The sequence below is a fragment of the Rattus norvegicus genome, chromosome 12, assembly GCF_036323735.1.
Source record: "Rattus norvegicus strain BN/NHsdMcwi chromosome 12, GRCr8, whole genome shotgun sequence".
Lineage (NCBI taxonomy): Eukaryota > Metazoa > Chordata > Mammalia > Rodentia > Muridae > Rattus > Rattus norvegicus.
In genome coordinates, this window is record NC_086030.1 from 27,264,552 (window position 1) to 27,277,667 (window position 13,116).

Consider the following 13,116-nt stretch of genomic DNA (forward strand, 5'->3'; position numbering starts at 1 on the left):
GCTCACATAGCACTTTCCCCCAAGGTCACTCCCTAGATAGATATGGACATGGACACAGGACTGTATTCCCCATCCTTAAGACTGATTTTTCTCCATCCCCCATGACAGAAATGGTGTGGCACTGACCTGAGGAAAAATTTGGCAATCTTTCACTAACTTTTTCTTAGTGGGGAAGGGGGACACAGGAAGACAACAAAGTTGGGGACTAAACCCATGCCTTTTGCATGCCCTCACTGAGTTACATCCCCAGTGTCAACTAGATCGTTGATCAAGTCTCACCTGTGGCTCAGGGTAACACAGAAAAACAAATTTCACAAGAGCCCCCAAGAATTTTATCTTTTTGGCGTCAGACAACCAGTCGTATTGCACTGTTCAGAGGTTACAGGGGAAGCACCACCTATTATACAGACAGATGGCAGGGGACAGGGCTTCTGGAAATGTTCTGGGGGTTGGCATCAGAAGGACAACTTCTAGAAATGAGCAGGCACCCAGGGGATTCTGGAAAGCACTTAAATTTGTGGTTTTAAGGAATCTCTATCCTGGGGCCACTTCTTGGCCACTGAAAAATCGTCTTTTTCTGGACCAAAGGAGAGTGATGTGTTGATCACGTGTCAGAAGGGTCAAAAGAGAAAGTCAATTCAATCGTAAACTAATAGTTCAAAGGTCAAGAAAAGCAGGTTTCTTGGGCTGGATCCCTTTCTCTCCTTTTCTCCGATTAAATACGAAAGCCGACAAAGATGAAGATAAGGAAAAGGATGACAAAGAAAGTGGCATCTCGGGTATCGTCCCAGCGGGGCCCCTTGCTGGCGTGGTCCTTCTGCTTTTTGCGAAGGGCTTCCCTCCGGGCGCGCAGACGACGCTCCCTCTCTAGCTGTTCTCCATAGTGCGCCTGGTAGAAGGCGTCAAAATCGAACATAGTGCGGCCGTCGCCTTGAGAAGCCCGAGAGCCACCGTGAGCCCTAGGGGTGTAGGGAGGAGGGCGGGGAGGAGTGGGATCGGCCACCGGCGTCTTAGAGGGCTTGACACCAGGTCCGCGCAGGTCCTGGTCGCTGAGCAAACCTCGGTCATACTTGCGACGGAGGATGGTACTGCCCAAGACCAGATAAGCTTCGGAGATGCGCGTGAAGCGCTCGGCAGCCTCGGTGCTCCCGGGATTGCGATCCGGATGGTAGAGGAAGCTCTGCCGGTAGTACGCCGCTTTGATCTGTGCCTGCGTGGCGGTGGAGGGGACGCCCAGAAGATCATAGAGAGCGTTGCGTGAATAAGTCCTCACTCGTGAGCACAAGCCCGTGGCCGAACTTTGAGGCAAGCCCTGGACCTGCCACAATCTCCGTAGGGATGACAGCGGCCACGCCAGGCAGCGCGCGGCCGCCATGTTGTGGCGGGGCCAGGGCGGCGCCGAGGCAGCCAATGGAGGCTTCGAATCGCTAGAGGCGTCCCCGCTTTATAGCCAATCAAATAAAAGGAAAGGCGGGGAAGTTTAGCCTGAGACGATCGCAGGTTGATGACGTCAAAACATTGCGCCTGTGCTCGCCGGCCCCAGCGTGTTGCCATCCCTTAGAGATGGCATCTCGTAGCCGGAGACCAGAACACAGCGGACCGCCAGAGCTGGTGAGAGCCCCTCCAGGTCTTGGTCTTTTTCTAGAATGACTGATTTTGGATTCTTCCCTTCAAACCCCATGTGTTTTTTCTATTCTCAACAGTTTTATGACCAGAATGAAGCCCGGAAATACGTTCGCAAGTGAGGAGAGCATGGCTGTTAAGAGGCATCGCGGGGGTCGGGATCCGCAAGTCGCCCGGATTATGGGCATCGCTTAGAAAGCGTGTAGAATTTGTGTGTGTGTGTGTGTGTGTGTGTGTGTGTGTGTGTGTGTGTGTGTGTGTGTGTGTCTGTCTGTCTGTCTGTCTGTCTGTCTGTGTCTTGCTACCGAGGCTACCTGTGGGTATATTCATTTCCAGTTTACACTTGGTCGTTTGACAGTGTGTTTTAAATATGTGGTAAAGTAGTCAATAGTTAGAAGATACGAATAGGGTACTGTCATATTATATAAGTGGTCTGTCTCTGAGCTTCACCTCCTGCCCCTGGCTTGGGGATTCTAAGTGGAAGTGGTTTTTATTGTTTGGGTTTTTTTTTTAAGATTTATTTATTTATTATATATAAGTACACTGTAGCTGTCTTCAGACACACTGGAAGAGGGCATCAGATCCCATTACAGATGGTTGTGAGCCACCATGTGGTTGCTGGGATTTGAACTCAGGACCTCTGGAAGAGCAGTCAGTGCTGCAGTCAGTGCCCTTAGCCACCAAACCATCTCTCCAGTCCTCTAAACAGAAGTTTTACCTTTGAGGCATACCCCTAGCTATTCGCTGGAGGGTTCTGAAAAGCACTCTTATTAGGCTACAGCCCTAGAAGGAATCATTACTATTAGAAGGAGGACATACTCATTGTGGGTTTATCGTGATCCTTACTTAAATGCATGAGTGCACTGAGTTGTCATGGTAACCATTGACATAAGCCTTGTCTGAGTCCTCTGCATGGTAGTTGATTTGGTTTTGTTGGTTTGAAACATGGTCTCATATGGCCCAGGGTATTCTTGAACTTGCTGTGTAGTGGAGACGACTGAATTCCTGACCCTCTTGTCTCCACCTTAAAAGTGTTAAAATTGCAGGCCTGGTCCAGCATGTATGGCTGGGCAGAACACTGTTCCATGGGACGGTTTACCTTGATTTTTGGAAAGACCATGTGTGACCATTCTGTTCATCATGGCAGCCAGTAGCTGTTAAAGTTCTGTACGTCTGAATGGCCTTATGGGCCTGCACTGCCTTGCGCTACTGCACTCTGATTTACTGTCTCTTCCCTCACCTCCCTGACTGGCCTTGAACTCACAGAGAAGTGCCTGCCTCTGCCTCCCAGGTTCTGGTTCTGTGGGACCTGGTATTGTATTTTTCAGGGTTACCAATGCTGTGAGGTTTTCATTTTCTGGTGGGGTGGGATGTATGGCCAGACACACACCTTTCACTACTGAGATGAGTCTTTTTGCTTTTTGGAGGTACTGGGGATCAAACAGGGCCTCTTGTGGGCAAGTGCTCTACCACCGAGCCACATCCCTAACATTTATTGTTCATTGTTGATGTTGTTTGTGAAAGTAAGCATGGAAGGTGACTCTTTGAGAGAACACAGTCCTAAGGAGTAAGGTGTGAAGGCCCAGTAGAGCTGTAGATGGTCACTGGCTGGTCATTTGCTGAGTGATTGGCTCTATTTCCGTCAGCTTTGCTGGAGAGATGGATCAGTGGTTAGGAACACTGAAGGCTCTTCCAGAGGACCTGGGTTCAGTTCCCAGCACCCAGATGGCAGCCACTACCATCTCTAACTCCCAAGATCTGACATCCTCACACAGACATATGTGCAGGCAAAACACTAATACACTGTGTGTGTGTGTGTGTGTGTGTGTGTGTGAGACAAAATGTGAAACAAACACCTTTTAATAAAATGAGATACACCTCTATCTTTTTGAGTTTTTTTTTTTTTTCTTTTTTCTTTTTTTTGGAGCTGGGGACCGAACCCAGGGCCTTGCGCTTGCTAGGCAAGCGCTCTACCACTGAGCTAAATCCCCAACCCTCACGGGGCTACTTTTAATACTTGCATTTGAGTCTGTTGATTTCAGGTTAGAATTGTGAGTTTAAAATGTTGGGCAGGGGTTGGCCAGATAGCTCACAGGGTAGTCCCCAAGCTTCGTGACTTGAGTTCATTCAGTCCCCAGAAATTCATGTTGGAAGAAGAGAACCAAATTGAGCAACTTGGCCTCTGACCTCCAGTACCATGTGTACACACACACACACACACACACATACACACACACACACACACACACACACACACACACACACGCTAAATGAAATAAAAAGAACTTAAAGTAGAAAAAGTACCTTTAGCTGATTATTGCTTCTTCATTTTCCTGACTCCTTTGGTCTAGGAGAAACTCGACCTGGAGTTCCATAACTGCTCCTCTCTTTTTCTACTTCCCAGCTCACGGATGATTGACATCCAGACCAAGATGACTGAGCGAGCACTGGAGCTCCTCTGTTTGCCAGAGGGCCAGCCTTCTTATCTGTTAGACATCGGGTAAGGCCCTGGTACCCCAGGTCCAGTTGTCTAGGTCAGGGTGGAGGGTCCCTGCTGTTCAGCAGTGTGATCCCCGATGGTTCCTTTATTCCAGCTGTGGTTCTGGACTGAGTGGAGACTATATCTCAGAAGAGGGGCACTACTGGGTGGGCATTGACATCAGCCCTGCCATGTTGGGTAAGTTCGTGTGCCCTGCCTTGGACCAAGGTCACTTCCTCTTTTGTGTGGAACAGGTGGATTGGATTTTTGCTTGTTTGAGATAAGATCTTGCTATATAGCCCAGGCTAGTCCCCTACTTGGGATACACCTGCCTCCGCCTCTCTGTTACTGAGACCACAGGCCTGCCCACCTCACCCGTCTGTCTCAGTTGTACCCATACTTTCTTTTCCTCCAATGTAGACGCCGCCTTGGACCGCGACACAGAGGGAGACCTACTACTAGGGGACATGGGCCAGGGAGTCCCTTTCAGACCGGGTTCTTTTGATGGCTGCATCAGGTGACATTCTTTTTTTTTTTTTTTTTTTTTGGTTCTTTTTTTCGGAGCTGGGGACCGAACCCAGGGCCTTGCGCTTCCTAGGTAAGCGCTCTACCACTGAGCTAAATCCCCAGCCCCCAGGTGACATTCTTTACCGTCCACTTTTAGTTTCATAGATGAACGTTGTCTAAACCTGGCTATATAGCAGTCATTACATCACATTTAAAAACTTACGTGTTCTGGGGAGCTGGCTCAGTGATCACGGCTTGTTAGCAAGCCTGGCAGATCCGCATTTGATGTCCAGAATACACATGGTGGAGAGAAAGGAGATTCTTCAAAAGTATCATTTGTTCTCCATACAAGGACCAGGATGCAGACTCAGTGACTCATCAAATGTACATGGTCTAAGATTTGTAGATTTATTTAAAAATTTTTTTTTTAAGATTTTTATTTTTATTTTATATATGTGAGTACACCGTAGCTGTCTTCAGACACACCAGAAGAGAGCATCAGACCCCATTACAGATGGTTGTGAGCCACCATGTGGTTGCTGGGAATTGAACTCAGGACCTCTGGAAGAACAGTCAGTGCTCCTAACCACTGAGCCTTCTCTCCAGCCCGATTTGTAGATTTATAAGGATGAAGACAGCTAGAAATAATTGTGTGTGTATGTTGTGTTTGTGGGTACAGACAAGTGGAGGCAAGAGAGCCCCCTCGGGTTGTTCCTCAGACACTGCCTCTAGTCTCAGACAAGCTCTCATTGGCAGGATTTGTTTATTTTATTTTATGCATGTGTCGGCCTGTGTGCATGGGCATGTACCGCATGATTGCCTGGTCCCGTGATTGCTAGAGGACAGTCCCCTGCCACTGGAGATGGTCGTGAGCTGCAGTGTGGGTGGTGGGAACTGAACTGGTGTCCTGTAAGAGCAGCAAGTACTCTGAGTCACTGAGCATCTCTCCAGCCCCTGAACCTTATCCCCAGCTCTGCGGTGTTGAGCTTACTGCAGCCCCTGAACCTTAATCCCCGGCTCTGCGGTGTTGAGCTTACTGTTGGAAGTGTGAGCTGTTGCTGCACATGGTGGTAATCCCCGCACTGGGGATTAGCAGTGCAAGCTCTTCCTGTGCCACATGAGTTGGAGGCTAGGCTGCTTGAGGTCCTGGCTCAGAGTTAAAGCAATGATGTTAAAGAGATATGAAGCAGGGTTGGGGATTTAGCTCAGTGGTAGAGCGCTTGCCTAGCAAGCGCAAGGCCCTGGGTTCGGTTCCCAGCTCCAAAAAAACAAAAAACAAACAAACAAAAAAAAAAAAAAAAAGAGAGATATGAAGCGTTTGTGTGTGGGGGCGGGGTGGGTTCTGTTTTTTTTTTGTTTGTTTGTTTTTTTCTCCATCTTTATTAAATTGGGTATTTCTTATTTACATTTCAATTGTTATTCCCTTTCCCTTTTTCCAGGCAAACATCCCCCTAACCCCTCCCCCTCCCCTTCTATATGAGTGTTCCCCTCCCCGTCCTCCCCCCATTGCCGCCCTCCCCCCAACAGTCACGTTCACTGGGGGTTCAGTCTTAGCAGGACCCAGGGCTTCCCCTTCCACTGGTGCTCTTACTAGGATATTCATTGCTACCTATGAGGTCAGAGTCCAGGGTCAGTCTATGTATAGTCTTTAGGTAGTGGCTTAGTCACTGGAAGCTCTGGTTAGTTGGCATTGTTGTTCATAAGGGGTCTCGAGCCCCTTCAAGCTCTTTCTGGTTTGTTTTTAAAGACGAATCTTACTATGTAGCCCTATCCGGCCCAAAGCCCCTGTGTACACTCACAGAGATCCACCTGCCTCTGCCTCCCAAGTGCTGGAATTAAATGTGCCTACCACCTGGCTGATGTGCCGGTTTTGTTTTGTGGCGTCGGAGATGAAACTGAAGGCCTTGCTCATGCCAGGCCAGTAGGATGGCATTCTGTGGCCGGGTGTGGAGAGGGGTAGGCCGGAAGTGAAGAACGTAACTGGAGAAGGTTTGAGATCTGGGTGGTTTGAAGAGCGTTAGTAGATACACAGAAGGGTGTAAAGGGGCAGGCAGCTGAGTGGCTGGGCTAAGTGACTGGCAGGTTTCCCTTGGTGTGAGAGGATGAAGGGGTAGGTGGGCCGCCATGGCCTTGGTACCTGGAAGTTCACAGAGACATTGGCTGAGAAAACCTTTTCCTGGGATGGCTGAAGGAAGTAAGTTCTTTCCCCAAGTGGACTGTGTTGTGAAGAAGTGACCAAGAGTGGGCTGGCCTCTACAGCGTGAGCTGCAGGCCGCAGATCAGTGCGGGTGACGGCAGAGTCCCCTGGAGGTCTTTGGGGAAGGCACTGGTCCCACTTAACGAGGTCTCGTCCTTTTCAGCATCTCTGCGGTGCAGTGGCTCTGCAACGCAAACAAGAAGTCGGACATCCCTGCCAGGCGCCTCTACTGCTTCTTTTCTTCTCTGTACTCTGCCCTCGTGAGTATAAGCTCCTTCCTCTGCATGCATGCGTGTCTGTCTGTCCTTCTTCCTGTCTTGGAAGTTCAAGGATGAAGTTGAAGGGATCCATGACAAGGCTGCTAAGAAAGGAGCACGGCCTGTGGAACACTCAGTCGCAGGTTGTATAGACATGGAATCCATGGACAGTTGGGAGTTCAAGGCCAGCCTTTGATACACAGGAAGCTCAAAGTCAACCAGAGAAGCCTCAAAAATGCAAAAGAAAAAAAGCCCAGGTGTGGCAGCATGGCCAGCATCTGAGACACTGAGTTGACCGAGAAGAGGCATGTGTAGCACACAGAGGTCACCTGCCAGAGTGCCCCTGTCCTCTAGAAGTTCCTCCCCAGCTCCTCCTTTTATTTTTTTTTCCAAAGATTTATTTATTTTCTGCATGTGCGCACACTGCCTCTAGCCTCAGACACACCAGAAGAGGGCATAGGATCCCATTACAGATGGCTGTGAGCCACTGTGTTGTTTCTGGGAATTGAACTCAGAACCTCTGGAAGAGCTGTCAGTTCTAACCACTGAGCCACCTCTCCAGCCCTTGTCTAACTTTCTCTTTTGAAAAAAAAAATTTTTTTTATTACTGGCTGTTGGTGCATATCTTTAATCCCTGCACTCTGGAGACAGAGGCAGGCAGATCTCTGAGTCGATGCCAGCCGGGTCAACAGAGTGAGTTCCAGGACAGACAGGGATACATAGGGAAACCCTGTCTCAAAAAACAAAGAATCATGCCAGGCATTGTGGCATGTACCTTTTTCCTTTCCTCTTTTTTTTTGGTCTGTTTCTTTTTTTCTCCTCTTACTTCCTTTTATTATGTTACGTGTGTGAATGTTTTGTCTGCATATATGTCTGTGAACCACATTCGTGCTTGGTGCCTACAGAGTCCAGATGAGGGCAGCAGATCTCCTGGATCTGTGGTTGTAGATGCTATGAGCTGCCACATGGGTGTTGGGAGTGGATCCCGGGTCCTCCAGAAGAGCAGCAAGCGCTTTAACCACTGGGCCATCTCTCCAGCCCATGGCGAACACCTTTAATTCCAACACCAACTGGGTTATTTTTGTTCCTCGTCCCTTTTCTTTTGAGACAGGGACTTACTGTGTAAACCAGGCTAGACCTGAGCACGTGGTGATCCTCCTGCCTCTGCCTCCCGAAGGCTTAGGTTACAGACATGCACCACCTGGCCCCAGTTTTTCTTCCTGCAACTGTAAGTTAGATGTCTGCTTTAGCAACATGCACCCCAGAGGTTAGGAGTCTTTAGTTGGTGATAGTATTCTGAGCCATGAGAGTGGTACTTTGCCCATGACAGGAGTGTTGTGGTCATGATTCCACAGAACACTTCTGTGGTCATGACATTTCTGTTGCCTACAGGTCCGTGGGGCCCGAGCTGTCCTGCAGCTGTACCCCGAGAACTCGGAGCAGGTGAGCAGGTAGCTAGGGCTTCGGGGAGGGGAGAACATACAACGTTTTCGCCACTCAGCTGCCTTCTTGCCCGGGCATGTGACAGAACATGGAAGTCATGCTGCCTGGTCAAACAAGGGCAGGGTACCCTAGTAGTGGCACTGTGACCCCAGGCGGCTTCCTGAGAGGGGGCGTGTTTGTAGGGGAGGCCGAAGTGCTGTCTTCTTTGATAGGTGAGATGGTAGGGAGCCTGTGGTTGGCTCAGTCTCATGTAGCATGCACTGGGCCTGGCCTCCATCTGAAGCTCTGAGAGAGAAGAGAGTTAAGGTGCTGTGAGGCGTTGCTGGGATGCTGTCCATTCCCATAATGCAGTGGATTTAGGGGCAGCAAGAGGACCTCGGCAGCTCCGTCCTGTGTGGCCTAAGAGAGGGATTCTGTGGGATCAGAACCAAGTCAGCTCTAGTTGACCCCATTCATCTCCTAAGGGCTGGGAGATGGGACCTTGGAGCAGATGGTGGGAATGGACAGAACTGGTTTGTTCTGATACTCCCTCAGTATGGGGCTGCTGAGAATGGCTACAGCCTGAATTCTGCCTTGGTGGCTTTCCAGGCATCTGGAGTCAGAAAGGTCGAGCTAGAGAAGGCTTTAGATTCTGACCAGTGAGGGCTGAGAATATCTCCAGCTTTTGTCCCTCTTGTCCCTCTGATCGTTCCCTGACCCTATCTCCTCAGCTGGAGCTGATCACAACCCAGGCCACGAGAGCAGGCTTCACTGGCGGTGTGGTGGTGGACTTCCCCAACAGTGCCAAAGCAAAGAAGTAAGTGCCAGGGCCCGGGGCGATGGCTCAGTGGGTGAAGCTTGCTTTGTAAGCTTGAGGGCCTGATGTCCCATTTCCAGCACTCATGTTAAAAGCCAGGCATGGTGGTGCTCACTTGTGATCCTAGGGCCCTGGACATGAAGCTAGGCAGATCTCTGGGGACTCTGGCCAGCCAGCCTAGCCTACTTGCTGAGCTCTCGGATAGTGAGATACCCTGTCAAAGAACAAATGGGTGGTGCCTGAGGAATGACAGCTGAGGCTGACCTCTGACCTCGTGTGTACACACATACACAGCGAGTGCTGGGACCAAGACCTGACTCCATATTGCTGGGGCCCTTTCAGGCTACTATGTAGCCAGAGGAACGCTGGGTAGGTGCGCAGGGCCACAACAATGTAGGACAAGGACCCTGTGCTGCTGCTAGGCCTTGTGAGCCAGGCTTCCTCCTGCCCTCTCTCATTTCAGGTTCTACCTCTGTCTGTTTTCTGGGCCTTCCACCTCCCTGCCAAAGGTAAGGAAGAGCCTTGGTCTTCAGGTCGTACCTTCTTTTCCCAACACAGGAGCATGCTGGGAGGGCTGCCATGGTCAGGGTTTCCCAGTTCTCTGCATACAGAGCCAGCTATCTGAGAGAGACTTCTGCAGGTCCTGGGAGGGAACTCCCACCCCTGTGGCCTGTCTTCAGGCCTACTGGGCTTACTCAGGCCTGGATGCTCTTCTTTCTGTGTTGAGTAGTGAGCTACAGGGTGACCTGAGAGCTTTGTTTCCTGCAGGGGCTGACTGAAAGTCAGGAAGCAGACCAGGCCTCCGAGTCCGCTTTCACCAGTGAACGGTAAGGTGGAAGGTGCGGGGACCAGGCAAGGGCTGGGCCGTTACTCTCCGCTTTCACCTCAGCCTTAGCTTAGACACAGTTGCAGCACCAAAGAGATGTTAGAACCAGATGTGCCTCTTGGACTGTGTCTGCCCCTCTTCAGGAAGAGCACCGGGGCAGCCACGGCGCCTTAGCTTCCTGTGTGAGCCTGCGCGTGCCCCGTATTGACGCACTGGGCAGGGTGCTCCATTACACGTCCCCCATACCATCCCTCCAGCCACTTTCAGCCTTCCTGGGCTCCTGCATCCTCATCCCCACCCTCCCGAGTCCTCCCCGTCCACACACAGCTCCCCACAGATGGGGACGGATATGCAGATTGTTCCACACAGCCCAGCTTACGGAAAGCATGTGTCACCAACAGACCCTCGTGTGAGGACGAGGCATGAGGACCATGCAGAGATTGGGCGCTCTGTACTTCCTCTGCAAAGCTGAGAGGAATGAGTAGGGGACCCTGTGGGTCAGGGGCCAGGCCGGCGCAGCAAGCACAGGACCTTCTGAGCCTCTCACCTGCCCCGTCTCACCTGCCCCGTCTCACCTGCCCCGTCTCACCTGCCCCGTCTCACCTGCCCCATTTCTGTCTCTGTTTCAGTAAGAGAAGAAACAGGTTTCCACATGGCCTCCCTCCGGGCGCCCTTGGTCACTTCCTCTTTCCTTTCCACCTCTGTGACTCCTCTGTCTGGTGCCTCCCAGTTCATCCCCACTCGCGCTGCCCACACGTTTGCTCAGGCTCTCCCAGCCTGACCCCTGACCCTCGCTCACACAGAGTCCTTCCTTACCTTCCCTGCTCATTCCCCGTTGCGCATTAGGACTCTTCTAGATGTTTCTACTCAGCTTTGCAGAGGAAGCCCAAGGCATCCAAGCCCCTGCATGCACTGTAGGGTCCCTTAGCTTCACACCGGTATCAGCGCGGTGTTGGTTGTCAGCCCATCCTGTCCTTCTGGGCTGTTCCATCCCTCTTTCCTTTCTTCTTCACCCCGCTTAGTCCCTTGCTTCCTTCCTTGTCTTCTTGGCAGCTAGGAACCTCCCAGATCCGGTCACAAGCCACACTTACGCATCCCACAGCGTGCGTGGTGGTGTGGCGCTGTGCTGCCGAAACTGACCACTAATTCCTGCTGTTCACCTGGTCACAGAGGGGGGCAGGCTCCTGACTGGCTTTTCTACCAACCTGACACTTCCTTCCGTGGCACCCTTCTGGCCTCACGTAGCCTGCCTTCTTTCCTGGTGGCTTGGGTAGCCCTGCCCTGCCACACATGCCGAGTAGCTCATGGGCCTCTGCTCTGCCAGGCTAGGGTTCAGCAAGGCTAGGCCCTGGCTCTTGTCAGCACCCAGGGGCCTCAGCCTACACTGAAGCAGCCGGCCATTCTCCTTCATCACTTCATCCCAGCAGCCCACGGGAATGTGGCTGTGGCTGGGTGAGCGGGCACCCTGTCTTCCTCAGGCCTCTTGTCCATTGAGCCATGGAGATCACATTCCTCCTTGGCCAGGGCTGGAGGCCAAGACAAGTCTGTGAGGAGCATTCTCGTCAGGACTGCTGTGAGCGGGCAGTCTTGTTTTCCGGCCTCAGACATTGATAGACGCTTGAGTGGGGTGGGGGTGGGATGGACACTGGCTTCCATAGTCACACTGAATTCTCAAGCCTGGAGCACCTTAAGTGGCAACACTGGACTGGGAAGGTGCCGTGGCTTCCCTTGGGCACTACCAGGCTTCTGAGTTACTGCTTCCTGGAGTTACCCATGCACCAGGTGTGTGTTAGACACCAGGCCATCCACCCAGTGACACCTTGCAGGGGCACAGACCACACGCCACAGCTCTGCTAAGCCAGGTTTGGTCCTATTGCTGAGGAGTCCAGAGTGGAAATCACAGAAAGGAAGATGGAGCCTCTGGGCTGCCCCTGAGCACAGCTTAGCCATCCCCACCCCACAACCCACCTCTCTGTCTCTGGCCAGGGCTCCACACAAGAAGGCCCGGAGAGACCTGGTGAAGAAGAGCCGGGAGTGGGTCCTAGAGAAGAAGGAGAGGCGCAGGCGCCAGGGCAAGTGAGTAGAGGCTGGCATGGACAGCGGGCAGGGAGGGGTGCTGTGGCCGCCCCTGAGCCCATTCTGTCTGTCCGTCCATCTGCAGGGAGGTCAGACCTGACACGCAGTACACCGGCCGCAAGCGCAAGCCCCGCTTCTGAGGGAGCCACATCTGATCAGCCGGAGAGCCTGGCCACCCACACACATCCAGTCTGCAGATGCAGACGGTCCTGCCACCCACTCTGCTCAGAGTGGGCGCTATCCAACCCAGGACCTGCCTCAGGAATTTTCTGGATTGAACTGTTTACCTCAGCAGCTAGCAACATAGTATTTTAGAAGAGTTGGGACGCTCTCAAAATATTTCTTCACTAAGAGTTGCAGGGATCTGGGTTTGGCAGCTCACATCCTATAATCGCAACACCCTCCCGGGAGTCTGAGACAAGAAGTTGGAAAGTTCCAGGCCTGTCTGGGCTACACAGCAAAAACCTGTCTTAAAAACCAAAAGGAAAAACATTTCTAAGAATGTTTTATTTTGTCCTAAATGCATTAAATTACTTTCTAAGTAACTGGTGTCCCTGGCTTCCCCTGAGCTAGTGTCTCAGGTTCCTCTGTTGGGGACCACTGCATGGCTCCCAGGCAAGAACTGGATATACAGGCCTGGAATAGACAGAAGCATTCTTTTGCTTAGGGCACAGGTGGGTCCCTGAATTGAACTCATCTTGCATGTCACTTTGTACACATGTTGGGAATGGGGTTTGGGAATTTGAGTGTATACTGCCTCAGGTCTCTGCAACTCCCAAGCCGCTTGCCTCAAGTGGGAAATGTTAAATATCTTAGTATTTAGTGGCCTCAGGCTCTGGGATGTGTGGGATCCAGCAGCCATCCCCCGAAACTCCCAGGTCAGCTATACCCAGGGAACAAAATATCTCACCT

At 51.6% G+C, this 13,116-nt stretch overlaps 2 protein-coding genes and 1 non-coding gene across 3 annotated transcripts; 2 read left to right on the forward strand and 1 right to left on the reverse strand.

Moving 5' to 3' along the window:
* Positions 1 to 309: 309 nt before the first annotated feature.
* On the reverse strand, positions 310 to 1,389 carry Dnajc30 (DnaJ heat shock protein family (Hsp40) member C30). The gene has a single exon (NM_001109024.3). It carries the CDS (start codon positions 1,373 to 1,375, stop codon positions 716 to 718), a length of 660 nt encoding a protein of 219 aa, NP_001102494.1. The 5' UTR covers positions 1,376 to 1,389; the 3' UTR covers positions 310 to 715.
* A 152-nt stretch (positions 1,390 to 1,541) lies between these two features.
* On the forward strand, positions 1,542 to 12,749 carry Bud23 (BUD23, rRNA methyltransferase and ribosome maturation factor). The gene is made up of 12 exons (NM_001135743.1): positions 1,542 to 1,611; positions 1,704 to 1,741; positions 4,028 to 4,123; positions 4,218 to 4,300; positions 4,523 to 4,619; positions 6,970 to 7,066; positions 8,456 to 8,506; positions 9,217 to 9,302; positions 9,766 to 9,811; positions 10,071 to 10,129; positions 12,115 to 12,204; positions 12,290 to 12,749. Exons 1-12 carry the CDS (start codon positions 1,564 to 1,566, stop codon positions 12,342 to 12,344), a joined length of 846 nt encoding a protein of 281 aa, NP_001129215.1. The 5' UTR covers positions 1,542 to 1,563; the 3' UTR covers positions 12,345 to 12,749.
* On the forward strand, positions 11,606 to 11,738 carry LOC120096124 (small Cajal body-specific RNA 20). The gene has a single exon (XR_005492150.1). It is a non-coding gene; the product is annotated as a small Cajal body-specific RNA 20 (non-coding RNA).
* Positions 12,750 to 13,116: the final 367 nt, after the last annotated feature.